The sequence below is a fragment of the Uloborus diversus genome, chromosome 1, assembly GCF_026930045.1.
Source record: "Uloborus diversus isolate 005 chromosome 1, Udiv.v.3.1, whole genome shotgun sequence".
Classification (NCBI taxonomy): Eukaryota; Metazoa; Arthropoda; class Arachnida; order Araneae; family Uloboridae; genus Uloborus; species Uloborus diversus.
In genome coordinates this window covers 18,924,022-18,940,677 of record NC_072731.1, presented here as the reverse complement: position 1 = coordinate 18,940,677, position 16,656 = coordinate 18,924,022, and the positions used below count along the sequence as shown (strand labels likewise).

At 34.1% G+C, this 16,656-nt stretch overlaps 1 protein-coding gene across 1 annotated transcript in view; it reads left to right on the top strand.

Annotated features, from left to right (window-relative positions):
* LOC129234463 (sedoheptulokinase-like) overlaps positions 1-14,585 on the top strand; it is a 45,558-nt gene extending 30,973 nt beyond the window's left edge. Inside the window, exons 4-5 of the mRNA XM_054868464.1 lie at positions 12,111-12,308; positions 14,182-14,585. Coding sequence (XP_054724439.1) covers positions 12,111-12,308; positions 14,182-14,585 — 602 coding nt within the window. The remainder of the gene's footprint in view (positions 1-12,110; positions 12,309-14,181) is intronic.
* The last annotated feature ends 2,071 nt before the right edge of the window (positions 14,586-16,656 follow it).

The following is a 16,656-nucleotide window of genomic DNA, read 5'->3' as shown; positions in this document are numbered from 1 at the left end:
ACTTTTGAGTGAATAGTCCGCTTCGAACAAATTTTTTTTTCTGTTCGAAAGATCTCGGCGAGAACATCTCATTCCCGTATTTCACTTTTTGATTCAACAATTTTTCGTTCAGTTTTGAACAGTTCAAAAAACATTAGCCCCTTCGGGAAAATTCAAGGCAAATATAAATTCTGTTAACTGAGAGGCGAATTTGCTTCAAACGAACTTTGTAGAAGAAAGCTTTTGATGAAGAACATGTATAGAAAATATTTTTTGATTTGAACAATTTTCCATTCAATTTTGAACAATTTAAATCCCTTAACATTCGTGCCTACGGGGAAACTGAAAGTCAATATAGATTCCGAACTTAAAGCCCGATTTACTTCAAACAAATTTTGCTAGAAATAGCTCTTGACAACCAACTCCCGACTCCGATAATTTTGGGCACTTGACTCCGACTCATGTGCCTGACAATTAGTCGGACTCCAATTCCCCGATTTCGTCTCGGACTTCGTAGCTTTGGCAAAAATTTATATACGGAGGGAAAATGATTGACTCCGCCTCTTGGAAACTCGACTCCGACTCTTTTATCTTAAAATAAGTCCGACTTCGACTCCGCACACATTGGCAAAGTTGCGGACTTCAAGGGAAAATGACCGAATCCCAGTCTTAGAATTAATAACCTTCGGCTCCCGAATCCGACTCTTTTGTCCCAAAATGAGATTGACTCCAACTCCGCAGTCATGGTTTTCACAGTGAAATAATTATTGTAAGAATGATTGGTTTTAATTTCACCTTAAATTTTTAATTTATGTATTCAGTTTTTGGCGGAGAAATTCGGAGTCCTTCATGTTTCTACATAAAGATATGCACAGACGATTTTTTTTTCGACGGTGAAAATTATTTCTTTAAGTTCACATTTTATTGTTTTTATATTTATTTGCTAGCTGCATTGCCCAGCTTTGCACGGTCTACCTCGAAAATAAAAGTTTTGTTAAGTGACGCATGTTTAACAATTAGGTTTCAATTAGAGAAAAAGAATACTACAAAATTTCCCGTCAAAATAATCATTCTCTAAGAAAGAAAGAAAGAAAGATCAAAAGTTCCCGAAAAAATTAAACGCAACCCTCCATAAATACAACTAAAATCCTGAAAAAAAGAAAGAAGATAAATCGCCAAATAATTATCAAACGATAATTTTTTGATTTGAAATTTCTGTTCCATTAAGCTTAGCAGTGCTTTTCAATTTTTTCCTGCTGATTTTACAGCCTTTTTTTTTTGAAACTCGAAGGAAATGAAAGAACTCTATGGGTGTTTTTCGCGGGCTTTCGAATGGGACCTGAATCGAAGAAATCGGATAATTATTTCGGGTAGAAAGAGTCATTTAATGCCATTTTGGGGCCCTAAACTTAAAATTCGAACGGTTCGGTTCTTTTTTGGTGCTTGAAAACCACCCTACGTTCCTTCTCGGGTGCTCAGGTACTTCCCTGCCAAATTTGGTCAAGATCCGACGTAAATTGTGGATTTCTATTGGGAACACACACACACACATACACACACACACACACACATATATATATATATATATATTGGAAAGTACATTAATGCATTTTTAAAATTATTTTTTGTTCTGTTTTTGAAAGCGGTTAAAGTTTTTTTTTTTTTTAATGGAGGGAATTGTATGAGCTGCTTTGTTTAAAAGGTGCGGCTACTTTATTTCTTCGTTTATTTATTTTTTACGCTACTAATTCTTTAGATAAGCAAGGAATATTTTATTTCTAGATATCAGCTTCAAGTAGGTATTAAAAAAATGTGTTTGAAATAATTTGCGATTTTAGCTAATTTTGAGAATATTGATCACATACTAGAAAGTCGGTATTGGTATACGGAAAAGTAGGCTCATTTAGTTCTAGACGGAACTTCATGTTAAGGGAGAGGATCCTCAATGTTGGAGAGATTTCGATTTCTTCTATTTAGAAGGGATTCGGCACTCTTCTGATCAGGAGGGATTGTCTTCACATGATTCGGGAATGATCTTTTTGATATCTATTTTTTAGCGAGTTTTCACACTGGAATCCACTCGGATTTTTTTTGTTGCTCTTTTTATGAAGGATTTTGTGCTCCCCCGTCCTCCAGGTGCGGTTGCTCCTCCTGGTTGGTGGGGTTCATGTTCCTTGGAATCCACTTTATTTATAACCAACCCTCTCGACCTTACACAATCCTTTTTAGACAACAACAGCATGCAAAATCCAGCTTCTGGCATTCATTTGAATTTTGACGCCTGGAGTTCAAATTATGTTTTCCGCAACTATAATTGTGATGAAAGCCATTTGTAGAAAGAAGAAACCCAACGAGTCGGTCCCTTAGTGCCGGAATTAGTAATTGGAAGGAGCAGTCCAATCATTGGCTTAGGAAAAGTTGAGACAAAGATCCCAAGTCACGTGACTCGAACTACGACGAATAGGCGATACGCTTTGCGTAAATTTAATGAAAGAAACATGATTTCATCCAATAGTTTACTTCAAATGCGGCATGCGACTTAGAATCTTTGCTGCAAGAATGATAGACCTCACTCACTCCACCTTTCATTTCTTCTCTATGGTATTGTTCTATCGCAATTCGTGATTGCGAAAAGTATAACTTGAATTCAACGCATCAAAATTCGAATTTAACTCCAAGGTGTTTGTTGTTAAGGGTTGGATTATTTCGTAAAGGTTTCGCACTCCTCGTTTCAGGAATCACTATTTTTGCAATCCTGTATTCAAGAGGAAAACTCAATTCCAAAAGATTGCAATTCCAAAATGCAGCTGTTATTTCGCAATGATAGTTCTCCCTTCGCTTAGTCAATTCCTAACTTTTATGCACAAGCTAATTTATTAACCCCTTCAGTTGGAATTTTGAAATATTGGACCAAAAATGTTGATATTTGGTACACAGTGTACTATGGTAAAGGGTAACTTATAGACAAAATTTTGAGTTTGTAGGAGAAAAATTAAAAGAGTTATGGCACGTCCAATATTCCGGACTTTGTTTTGAAATCAATATTTCATATACAAAAACGATAAAATACCGAACAAACTTCATTATAAAATGTTCTACAAACAATTATAAAACATAATATAAGCGTTTGAAACGATTAATTAAATATTATATATTTTTAAAAAAATCAGGAAAAAAACCTCGCTTTTCAGATGAAAATCCATGGTTGGAAAACTGAGCCACTCTCTATCTCTCAATATGTCAGTGTTGTCAATCCCAAAACGAAAAATTATTTCACAGATTTATAATAAGTTGAATGTAAAGAGCCAACTACAAAAAAAAAAAAAAAAAAAAAAAAAAAAAAAAAAAAAAAAAAAAATCAACTAATTAAATCAATTATTAAATGATTAGCAGCTGTTTAAAGTGTATGTACGGTATACCGGACACCAGGTCTGAAGGTGTTAAAAATAATTACAATTATAAAATGTTCATTAAAACATCTGAATTTTCCTCTCAAAATCATCTCGCATCAATCCTTTTCTCTTCCAACTTCTTGGCAGGCACTTACTCACTTCTAATATTTGCTGATTCACACACTTTTGAGTAGTTGGCACACATACATGCACTGTGCTAATAAAAACAGTGTTGATGCAAAACGTCTCGTCGCAAAGACGAATGATTCCTTGTCTTTGAAGAAGATGAATGATAATATGGCTGAACATATCGTTGGAGGGTTCTATTCCTAGTCCGGCAACTGACGGCAGTAAATTAAAGTGTGAAGCTTTTAAAGTCTGTATCAGGTTTTATTGAAGTGAGTATCGGGTTTGCACTATTTCTCAGCATCTGAAAAGTCGTTTGTCAGTGAAGTCTGACCTTGGAGTTAGAGCTGGATGTGTTTTCTTCGTTTTGGTGTTTTTTTTTTTTAAATTTAAAGATACATGTTAATTTTGAATCACCTTTTTTAATTTCACTATATTTTTTTTTTCTCCTGTTAGATATCAAGTAGGTGTAATTTTTTCTTTCTTTTTTTAAAAAAAGAAATAATTTTGAAGAAATGTTCTCTTTTGAAAGGAAGTTATGTGAGAAAATGTGATGTAAACACAAAAATTGATTCTTATGGCTCATAGTCCTCCTATATCTCATATATTACCTATATTTACACAACTTGTCACACATTCTCCTATATTTCCTATACGTTCTTACTAACTCCCATATTTTTTTTGACTGGTTACAGGTTAAGACTGTATATAACAGCCATATTTTCTTAGAAAACATTAAAAAAGTTCATTATTTAAAGACATATGTAATCCATGTTATTTTTTCTTTTTAACAAAAAAAAAAAAAAATTCTAGGGTCGGCCACATTAATGAATCAATTCCTCAAAACCAGAATGAAATCCAGCTTTAACATCAAAAAAATGCCTGATATTTGAATCAAACACGCTACTTAAATGAATCGAGCGTATGTGATTGACCATTCCTCACAAACATGTGATGCATTAACGCAAACATATGATGCATTAATGCAGTTATTTTTCTTTGCTTTCGTTTAGTAAAATAAGTTTTTTCCCCCTGTAAATAGTGAAACGAGGGGGAGGCAGAGTGTTGTACTTTTATTGTCGGTTTTCATGGGAAAAGTCCAACAAAACCAGTGAGACGGAAAGAGACATGGAGTCGACGGGACTTCTGTGCTCTCAGCTTTCTCATCATTAGTGTTAGAATCAGGGCTGCGGAGTCGGAAGAAAAATGGCCGACTCCGACCCCGACTCCGACTCCTGGATTTTGAAACGCCCGACTCCGACTCCAACTCCGACTCCGGATTTTTTTTTTAATTTTTTTAATTGTATTTTTTAAACTCCCTCTCTCCATTCAAGGGAAGGGGGAAAACCTCTTAACAGAGATTGAAATATTAATTCCTTTTTATGAAAATTTAGCATTTTGTTTTTTATTGTAAACCAAAGACGTCATACAACGTTAGAAATTCAATTTAAAAATCAAACTTTCCAATAGTTACGAGTTAAAAAGTGAGATGACTTAAAAATCCCTTTTAAAAATTTTGAAAATGATTATCTGTAATTTGCCCCCCTTTAATGTTTAACAAATATATATTGATCAAATCGTGTGCTTTCAATTTTTGAAAGCTGTAACTTGAGAGAAAAAAAAACTTTTTTTCTAAATCCAAGTTCTTGCGAGGGAGTGGTTTGCCCCTGGAGACATCCATTTAGTAGATGACACCCAAAGTTAATTTCAGAGTTCATAAAAAATATAAATACTTTAATTCTGAAAATTTTCACGAATATATTTTAAATTATATTTCATCAATAAAATTTCAACGAAAATATGGCACATATGCGTCAGGAGCTAATTTTACACAAAACGCGGCGGTATACAAATTTGTACGAATAGCTTTTACTATACCTATATTTCTTCTTCGCTAAATTTTTAATTTAAATTTTATTGGCTGCTTTAAAATTAACCTAAATATGAAGATTTTAAGATTAACTGCAATTCTTGAGTGTTGTAATCAAGAAATTTTTTACACTTATTTTGTTACATACTTTTTAGTGAGAACCAAGCTTACAGAAATAGGCTTAATAAAGAAAAAAACATTAGATTATTTCATCGAATCTTTTGGATTCGTGCTTTCGAGCCAGAACTTCTTTGAATTTGCCGATCACACTTAAACGTTTCAACCTTAGCTACAGGCGTCGACTTACTAATTTGTTACGTTTCTTTTACTATTTTTAACTGAGATAGAACAAAACACTATATTTCTATTTTTATTTGAAAGTGATTACTTGAAAATGTTATTCAACAAAACCGTTTGCTGACAGTTGCTATTAGTTAAGTTAAAAAGCAAGCAAACTAGGGGACGGCTACAGAAAGTTCGGTAAGTATTCAAGCTAGCTGATTGCCATAATGGCAGTTATTTTCTCATTAGTATCTTTTTATACATGTAATCGAACCAATTGGTAATCAATTTTTAAAAAATGCAAGGAGAGTCAGTGAAAAGGAAAGAAAAAAAGAAGCCCGGAGTCGGAGTCGGAGTCGGCATGTTTTCAAACGACTCCGACTCCGACTCCTTTATTCCAAAATCAGTCCGACTCCGACTCTTCGACTCCGACTCCGACTCCGACTCCACAGCCCTGGTTAGAATTGAAACAATGAAATATCAATGCGGAGGACTATAGGTATATTTATGACATTGGAAAAAAGAGGGTCTAAATTAATTATTACCTATTTTTAGCAGTCATTAAGAGATGCATTTTTCAAAGTACATAACGAAAAATCCGAGTTTTGTAATTGCTTTATTATACTGTTTTATGATAAAATTCTTTAAATAATCAGAGACTGGATACTTTGATGAACAGTATTCTTCTAAGGATATTTTGTTTGACTAAAAGTTAAATAAAGTTTCTTAAAATTGTTTTAAACAAACATGATTCATATAAACAGTGGTCACTTTAATAGGACTTTCTAATGATTTTCCGAATGTGCTCCGCCGGATTACTTTCTTGTTTGAGTGTTTCACTAATTCCAGTGTGTTTGAAAATTCATTTGCCCTCACATCTGTTACTCTTCATCTTGCTGTGACTTCATGCAATGTAGAATCATATTGATGATGGCATTGTTTTTTTGTTTGTTTGTTTTCGTGCACGTACTCCAAACATACTAAATCCTACATATATATTTCCTTTTAAACTCCTATATATTTTTCTACCGAACTCCTATATTTTTCCTTTCAAACTCCTATATATTTATTTCCACTTGCTATGAGCCCTGTATGAAAATAATTCCTTCCCTTGCTGCCCTTTGCATTAACGACTTCAATTTTCCAGGCTGCTAAACAAACTGTTGGATTACCTAGTAGCTTGGCAAAAACAATAGGTTTATTGCAGGACGGTTTCAAGTCGATCTGCCTTCAAAGACGACTTTCTTACTGTACAGTCCGACTACACCCAGACCTGGGGGCCCAATTTTTCGCATATTTAATATCTGATTTTTCTGAATTTATAAAAAGTTGTTGTTTTATTTAATCATATGTTCTTTGATTATATTTTCTTGTTAGCCTTTATTGAGGTTAAAATGGCATGTATATGAAGTGACGTAGCTATACTATTAAAACCTATGCGCGTCTGTCTGTATGTGTGTGTGTCTGTCATTCTATCTCCTCCGAGTAGCGAATGTCTACCAGGTCAGTTCTGGTACCGTTGGATACAGTTTATCCAGGGGAAATTTGTCTTTCCCCTCAAAACCTTTAGGGCCGAACATCTAGGGGTAAAGCATTGAAATCATCAATTGTCACCCGTCACGAGCAGGGGCCGGAGCCCCCTAGTCGTGATAAAGGGACGTGTGAGCTGGCTCTGGTAAGCCCGATAAACGGGGGTTTAACCGATTCCATTAACTGAAACAGGAGTGTGTTAACATTGGTTTCAGAAAAAGCATGCATGGTTATAGAGTTGGGACGGTTTTTGCGTATTTGGATATTATTACAGTTCTTATCAGTTTGATCGGAATACTCCCACCAGAAGTCATTTTCTTTTCAAAAATATAGGACTTTCTTAATGATGCTGCGTTTCATTCTTTCGAATGAATCACCTCTTCCGTTTCGAAATATAGTGCTCCAAAAAAAAAAAAAAAAAAATCCTTTTAAAAAAATATGATGCACAATTAGAAAAAAAATAATATAGATAAAAAATAATGAGCTATATAGCACCAATTATGTACTGCGATGTTAATAAATGTAAAAACTCCAGCTCTTACTGCTTACTCTATCCAAGAAGAAATGAACTCTTCCTACAATTGGGGCAAATCTAACCTGGCGGCATCGTGAAGGCTACGCAGATCCTAAAAACAGCATTACGACTCTAACATATTAGGTTTGCATCAACTATAGGTCAGGCGTCATCTTATCAGAGCTAGATAATAGACCGTTGCGAGCAGGAGCGGATACAAGGGGAGGGTCATGGGGTCATGATGCCTCCTAAACCGTCAACAATATTATCCATCCATCATTACTGTATGTGATCATAATTTAATAAATGATAGGTTAAGATAGGTTAATAGATGGGTTACACTGTAAAAAAAAAAAAAAAAATCCGGAAAAGTTTCTGAGTATATCGGCAGCTGCGGTTTATGTTTCAGAAATGTCTCGTAGTACTTCGGAATCCTCTTTCTGTTATTTCCAGAAACGTTTCTGAGTATTTTGGAACCCTCTTTCTGTACTTTTCAAAAACGGTTCTAAATAGATTGTGCAGCTGTGGTTCATGAAATTATAGTAAACGTTTCCTAGTAAGACGGAATCCTCTCTATATTTTTCAAAAACGTCTTCGAATATTTCGGAATCCTTTTTCTGTGTGTGTATGTGTTTTAATCTTAACCAATGGCAATTTTAATTGCTTCTTTCAGATCTAACAGCAACAAAGCTGTGAAACATGTGATCATTAAATCACTTGTTTTATTTTTAATTATTTATTAATTAATGTTATGCGCTTTCTTGGAAACATCCTGTACAATTTTGATTTTCAAGTGCCAAATCATTTTCATTGTTAATACTTGAAGAACCAATTAAAATTATTGTATTAATCATTACCAATTAAGCTTCATTCAATAAGCATTCATATAATTCTCAACGGGTAACTATTGAAATTCTAATGACAGCGTGATTAACACATGCCAATTTTCAATTCAGTGAAATTAAATTCGTAAAAAAAGGATTACAAAAAAATCAAAATAAAGAAAACTTGCATATTAGCATTACCATGTCTACAGACATATTTTTAAATCAGCTGACCGTAGTTTGTCTCTAATTCATTAAATTTGAAGAGTTAATTGGGTGAAATATGTGTTTTCACTTAGCTTCCAATCAAGTTGCTAGAAATAGAAAATTTATAATTCATGATTGGAACATACATAATATTTGTTCGATTAATGTAACCATGGAGTAAAACATGTACATTGCAACTCAAATAAGTTGTACTAATAAGGCTTCCATGAATCAATTTGTAACAGAAATTCATACAAATTTCACTTATTTAAAAGCGTGGGAAGTTATTGCTAATTTCAATATTTTTAGAGATAACAGCATTTAAAGAAGACGGAAACGCTAGGTTTCTCATGTAAATGTTCCTAATTTCTTTGGGGGCGCGGAGATACAGGGTGGCGACAGATCAGGGAAATCAGGGAGATCAGGGAAAAGTCAGGGAACTTTATCACTCAGGGAAAAATCAGGGAAATATCAGGGAATTTTGAAAAAATAACAAAAAATCAGGGAAAATTGATCAAATGAAAAAAAAATTTTTTTTTCCTTTGCAAAATGAAGTACTTTGGTTCCCTACGAATTTTTCGCCAATTATTTGTTTTAAGAAAGTAAAATTAATGAGGTACGATTATACAGTGCTGAATATTTGTGCATCTTTTTTCCTCAAGGTCAAAGTATTCAATCTTAGGATGAGCTTTTTAAGATTGATTCTGTGTCTGTAAAGTTGTTTATTTTACTTAGCTTGAATTTTCCTTCACGCATTCCATGCTATGTAAAATAAACAACCCAACAGGCAAAGAGAAAGCCGTCATTAATGACTTTGATCCCTTGCTTTTACTTATTATTGTCTTGAAGTAATTAGCATACTAATATATCACGATTTCAAGAAAGGATTTTTATTTTTTAAATTAATGCTGAAAAAATCTTTAAAAGTTATCACTTGGCATTTTTAATTTAATTGCTAAAATTAATTTTGACTTTTTTTTTTTTTTTTGTTTTGCCATGTTATTATTCCCTGTTACTTCAGATTATCAAATATCTCGAAAACTAATTTCTGCAGATACTGCCGTTTACCTGCACACGGTGCAGTATTTTTTACTCTAGTAAAACTACATTACTTCTATACTTTAACTATCACTTGCTACTCTTGCAGTAACAATTATACTACTTGAAAGTTCAGTTCAAGATTATTTCCATTTAAATTTTTTAGTTTTATCATGATTAGATATGTCTTTAAGAGTGGTTTTAATAAGTTCTCTTAGAATTCTTATGTTAACTGGTTCCTGGAAGTGAAGTATTTGTTTTAGATTTCCTATAATATTTCTCGGTCGATAATTTAATAACTATTTTTACCAAAAAAAGGAGCATCTTTTCAAAAAATTATTTTAATTAACAGCTTAAACCGTTTTAAACGCTGCATTTTAGTTCATATGCAATGCCTTTCAGTAGGGCAAAGAAAGGAAACCATTATCATTGGTATCGTAAATCAGGGAAATTTGGTGAACTTAATCAGGGAAAAGTCAGGGAACTTTTTTTTCCTGTTCCTGTCGCCACCCTGGAGAAGTTAATTTCCGAAAATAATATTGTTCGTTAAGCAGCCATAATTCTCAGTTTTTTACTGAAAAAACACGCCTTTTTTTTGAACAAAAGATTTCGTTACACAGTTTACAAGAGAATAACATACTCAACCTTAAAGATGAGCTATCAAATTTGAGAATTAACCTATTTAATGCATTTAGTTCACAATTCTTGATGCAGTAATCTTCAATTTTAATATACTTTAATAAAGTACTAATGGTAAATAGGGATTGACACATAAAAACAGTAAACACAATAACACTTATTTTGAAAAGAATAAGATCAGACACACTTGCACTTAAAATATGTGTGTATATAATTTAAAATATATTTTGAATCTTTTCAGTTAATAACAAAAAATAATACAAGTGAAAAAAGGTTTAACATGACTATAAGAACTTAATCACTTTAAAATAATAAAGAATTGCAAACACTTACTTAGCCAGAAACACACACTTACTTTTGTACTCATTTAATTCGTCGATATTAACAACCAAAAAGACCATTCTTTTGACAGAATAAAATTTTGCCCCTAAAAAGATCCATTTGGTAAAGAGCATTACACTAGCCATTCGAAGAAACAACTAGGTGCTACTGTACAGCATGATTTAGAGAAATGATTCAATGAAAGCCTACGTAGGACGTTATTTTTAAACGCGTTTTACTCAAAACTTGAAAATGTCCACTTATATCCATTTGCTTCTCATTGCCTCAAATAGTATTTGATAAGAGCAGAAAACTGCTGATTGCGGCACCTTTCTGAATATGCAAAAAAAATTTCCTAATAAACAAAAAGCTCTCCGAAATTTTTTATAGTGGAGGAATATCATGGAAATATATTATTACACATTATGTTCAAATACTTGATGAATGAAATGCAAGTATTCGCCTTAATCTTTTAAATGTATTTGTTACTTGTTTCAGTAAATATTTGAAATACCACTTCCTCTCATTGCTTCTGACGTAAATTAATAACGTTTATGCTCTACTAGGCGCTTAATTCTTGGCCAATTTGGCGCTTTTCATTGACCCAAACAGTTGCGCACTAACCACAGCATTAAGGCGTAATATAACCCTATAGTACGAACCTAAACAGTTCGCACCCAAAGTTTTATATTTTTCAGCATGACCCCCCCCCCCCCCCCCCCCTCGTAAAATGCTAGTCTGTATCCGCCTCTGGTTGCGAGCATGCTTTAAAAAGTCTATAACTATAAGGGGAGTCAGTACCATAAATACTTTCAAAAAATCGATTTTTCGATTTTTATATATTTTAAAACTCCATTTCAATACCTTTTTAATGCTACAAACTTCTTGATCGTGCTCATATTAGAAGTAAGTTAAAATAAGCTTTAAAAAATGTAAACCTATTTTGATGAGGTATGGTTTTCCCCTTTAAATTGCAATATCTGGAAATGGTGTTTTTGAAACTAAATGTTACTTTTTCTCAGAAACTAAATTTTGTGAGGCTTTGAAATTTTTACCACCTATTCCATACATCTAATTGCATATACTGAAATTTTTTTTTTCCTCCTATTTGAAAAATATTTTTTTATAGAGCTGATTTCGTGTTGCAAAATGTCATTTTTTGAAAAAAATACAGTGGCTTACACATTAGAGTTTTTAAAACAAAAACTAAGCTTTCTCTCTGTAAAATTTTACTTTAGTATAGAGGAAAGATTCTATTTAAGGTACAGAAAAAATTTAATAATTGTATCTTTAATAGAATTTCAGAAAAAGGTACATGAACCTATACAAATTTACATTGACGGTATGGGGGGTACTGACTCCCCTTTTAACGTACTTTCTCTTTCCAGTGATGAATTTGAGCACATCTGCGCAACTGTCGTTCCTTCTCCCCGAAGATTTCAAGCCACCCCCGTCCGTACCGACGGCACCTGTCGAGTACTTCCCGTACTTCAAGGGGCGTTACCTCGCAGTGGCGGCTTCCCTCAACGGCGGCAACGTCCTCGCCGCTTTCGTCAAGATGTTGCAGCAGTGGACTCACGAGTTAGGTATGTGGCTTTTTACATCTCGATCTGGCTGAGCTTTTGCTCAGTTCCAGGCAGGGGCAGGTCCAGGGGGGTCGGGACCGCCCCTTACCCCTTGCCGTTGACAACGCTATCCACCCCTCATTGTTGAATGTAATTAAAAAGTTGAGAATCGCTGATCTAGTTTGATCTGTTTTAGTTAATTCGGAAGCACGATTTGCTCGCGTATGCCAGTAATCGTTTGTAATAATGAGGGAATATTTTTTAGCTTTTACATGCATTTTTTATATTCATTGTTGACGTTTTTAACTATATTTTAAATGCACGCCAATGTTACTGATTTTTTTTAAAGCCGTTGCATAGGGGAAGATTGGGTACAATGAGACACGAAATTTCAAAAACACACACACACACAGAAATCGTGGATCTAGAAAAAACCTCGAATTCACGCAACCAAAAAAATAAATAAATGAATAAAAACGAAATGCAATTTTGTCTCCCTGTTTCCCCAGTAAGTGGAGACAGTGAAACACATATTTTTATTAATTAGCGATCATTGAAAAGATCTAAGTTTACCTGGAAAAATATGAACGATTGTTGCCGTTTGGTTTTGTTATGAGTTATTGCCGGGGGGGGGGGATCATGGTGTCCCAGGGGTGACAGTGGACTCAATTAAAATTTTCTGAAGACAGTGAAATTTTTGGAATCTACGAGGAAGCTCGACGTCCCCCCACCCCTCAGTAAAAACTCTTCAAATATGCATACAAAAATCATTGGAAAAAAAAACATTTTAAATATTTTTGTCTTCAAATAATTTTCCAGTTTTGCAATGTGTTAGCTCAAAATTTTTGGAAAGGGCAACACAAAGTTTTCGGAAATTTTGGATCACAAACTCCTCTCTAGATGTCCGGACCCCCCCACCCCTTCCTTCTTAAAAGACCTAATTGTCTTTTTTTTCTCAATTTTTATCAGTCTTCACATCAGCAAAATGTTTCCAAAAGAGAAACATTCAATAAACCTGTAGTATTTTCCGCTAATATTGGAATTCTCACTAAGCGACTGTTTTCTCACGTCCGAGCCAATTCAGGACACAAGAACCTCGTGCTATAATTGCAGACCGATGCACTCCAGCCATATCTCCCGTGGTTTGAGAATACCAAACTGTTTTTGGGTTAGGTTTGAGTCTGTAGAGAAACCTAAGCTCTATGCTCCTTCCAACCTACTATTCCAATAGAGAGCGCTGCAAGTGCCTATTGAATTAAGTAAGTAGATTATGGAGCATTGGATGATTAACTTTAGGATGTTGGACTGATACAGAATTTAATTTGATCATCAAATTAATTAATTATTAACTGGCTACGAAGTAAAATGCTTTCACCTAGTGAAGGAATTTTACTTCGAGAGCGACCAGTGTCGAAAAGATAAAATTCATGTTTAAAAACATAACTACCTTTGCACCAAAATATGACTTTATAATTATTTTTATAAAAAAAAAAGAAATAAATAAAAAAATCAAAATGAACATGTTCTCACCTATGTTTCAATGTCGAAATCTGAATTTTCTCCTCAGGAGGAGTGGGAAGTCATAACAGTCCTTATACTTAGTAGATATGATAACATATCAGGATTGGAAATATGACTTTAATCAAGAGCCCTGGGGGATTACCTCCGTATTGCTCCTTTAAGCTAAGTTTAGCTTAGAAGAGCCTAGTGTTGATCGTAGGGAGCCCAAAGTGTTTTTGGGGATTTACTCGAGCGCGCTAGATAAACATTGAGGAAATACTTTACATCCTGTCGAGTACCTGCACCAAATATTGACCCTTTTTGTTGGTGGATCAGAAATTTAAAGTAATGTATAGCATAAAAATAAATAATGCATTTCCCCTCTATTTTGTAGGATTAGGTGTTCCAGAGAGCAAAATCTGGGAACGGATCACAGCCCTTGCTCAAGAAGAATCTTCCATAGATTCCGAAATGGAAGTCATCCCCACCTTGTACGGCGAGCGCCACCTGTCGGACGACCAACGGGCCACGGTTCAGAACATCGACCCCCACTGTCTTGGACTGGGCAAGGTGTCCAGGAGTCTCTTCAGGGGTGTCATTGCCAATCTTAGATCCATGATGCCCCGAGAAGTCCTCCTGAAAAATGGCGTCACGAGGATCATCGGAAGTGGCACGGCCCTCACCAGGAATCCCAACCTACAGAGGGAATTGGAGGCCCAATACGACCTGCCCGTCGTCTACGGCACGGGGACGGACGCAGCTGTGGGCGTGGCGTTCTCTGTTTTACCATTTTTGTGACAGGACGAGTGATAGTGTTTCGAATTGTACCACACACTTATGTTATCCTTTGAAACTCTGTCATGTGCCTAATAGTGGTTGATTATTTTTTTCAAGCGATGTGAACAATGATGAATAGTAGAAATTCCTTGAGAGAATGGTGATTGATTATTAGATCTGCGTTGCAGTAAAATTTTTACTTTAAAGGGAGTACTTAAAGGGGTAAGATACAATAAAGGTTGACTAATTCTCTAAAAAATCTAGGAGCAAGGCAAAACTGTTCAAAATTTCGACACTAGGACATTTTTTATGATTTCTACTTACCCTATGTTTTCTAAAATTTATTTATGAAAAAAGGGGACGGACGCGGGTATAAAAAGTTAGGAAATCACTGCGTCAAAGGAAAGATAAATCCTTTCGGAATGTCCTTAAGTCTTCTCATAAGTACTGTGAAATTAACATATTCACTGTATTAGGCGCATACGATTGGATGGTTCAATAGATAATACGGTCGTGTGGTAGAACGTAATGATATAATTGTAACTAGGGATGCACCGATTAATCGGCCAAAATCGACCACTTTGCCGAATATGTATAATTGGCCAAATTTTGCCGATTAATCGGCGGATTTTTTTTTTCCCTTGAGCATACCTTCAACAATAAAATACATTTATGAACAATAAAAGAATGGAGTAGTTCGCTGCAAACATTATAATAGAACTGCAGTATGAAAGTGTATATAAAGTAAAAACAAATAGTTTAGAAAGTGCGTAAAACTGAATAAAATATTAAAAAATAATTCTCACATCTTATATTCACATGACACTACTAAGAATAATTAAATTCCAGGACCTTTAAAATGGAATGCGAAAAATATTTATATTAAAAAAATTCTATTTCCAAAGTCGAAATAAAAGTTACGGAGGAATTGATAGCATTAAAAATAATCATTATGGTCATTAATCGGCCGATTATCAAGAGCTGATTAATCGGTAATCGGCCAATTTGCTTATCGGTGCATCTCTAATTGTAACTATGTATATTTTAAAGATGTGTATATTTTTATGACTGAATTCATCATGGCAATAACTGCTGTGAATATGGCTAATGACATTTATTTTGTAAGATTTGCTAAAATTGGCAATTTTGTGTTTGGAAGAGCCAATGTTGGTTTAATTCCTAAGTTAAAAGTGTAAATTAATCTAATAGGTCATGTTGGTAGATAACGAGCTATGGGCGAAGTTCAAATTTGTTTGAAACGATAAATAAAACCTTAACCTAAAGCACTTTTTTTTTTTTTGGTATGGAAGTGCTATCAAAGTTTAATTTATTGTTCTAAGCTGCTTTTTAGTGTTAACTTTCGATCTCACCTTAGGATTTCAATAGCTTTCTTACCAACTGTAACTTTTTACTATACCAGTTTTATATGTCGTCTTTGTATATTTTTATTGGCTTAAAATGTAGAAGTAGCTTTTCGATAGAATGGCGAACTCAAGTTTAGTCACCTAGAAGAGATAGCAGTTGATAGTAAATAATGTGCAAGTTAGAAAGCTAGAAAATCTATTTTCGGTTAAATAAACGCAAAACGCAGCCAATTGTATATCATTATGGCGTTTATATAGTAATTCTCATTTACGTAACTTTTAGATTTTAGTATCTTTCATTATTTAAACTCTAGATTTGAGTTAAAAATTTATACGTTAGATCTTAAACTATCCATTTATGTTGCATTTGTGGTTTTTATTTTCAGAATACATTGAAAAATATCGCATGTTACAGTTGTTATTTGTTTTGCAATCTTAAACTATAAAAGTATTTATATTCAATTCCCCGAATGCCAGGGTAAGTTTCTGTGGGCAAGTAAAAGGACAACAGATATCAAATAGGAACAGAAAATGAAATGAATAAAAACATCGGTCGGTTGGCAATTCAACAGCCCTCCCACAACAATACGAACGACAGGGCTGGAATTTCTTGGAATGTTCACAAAACACTTTTGTCGATATTGTAACTCACTATTAAAACCTCTATACAACAATATCGTTATAGAAGGATAGATCGTTGTATTCGCTATGTTTGACTCCATGTAATA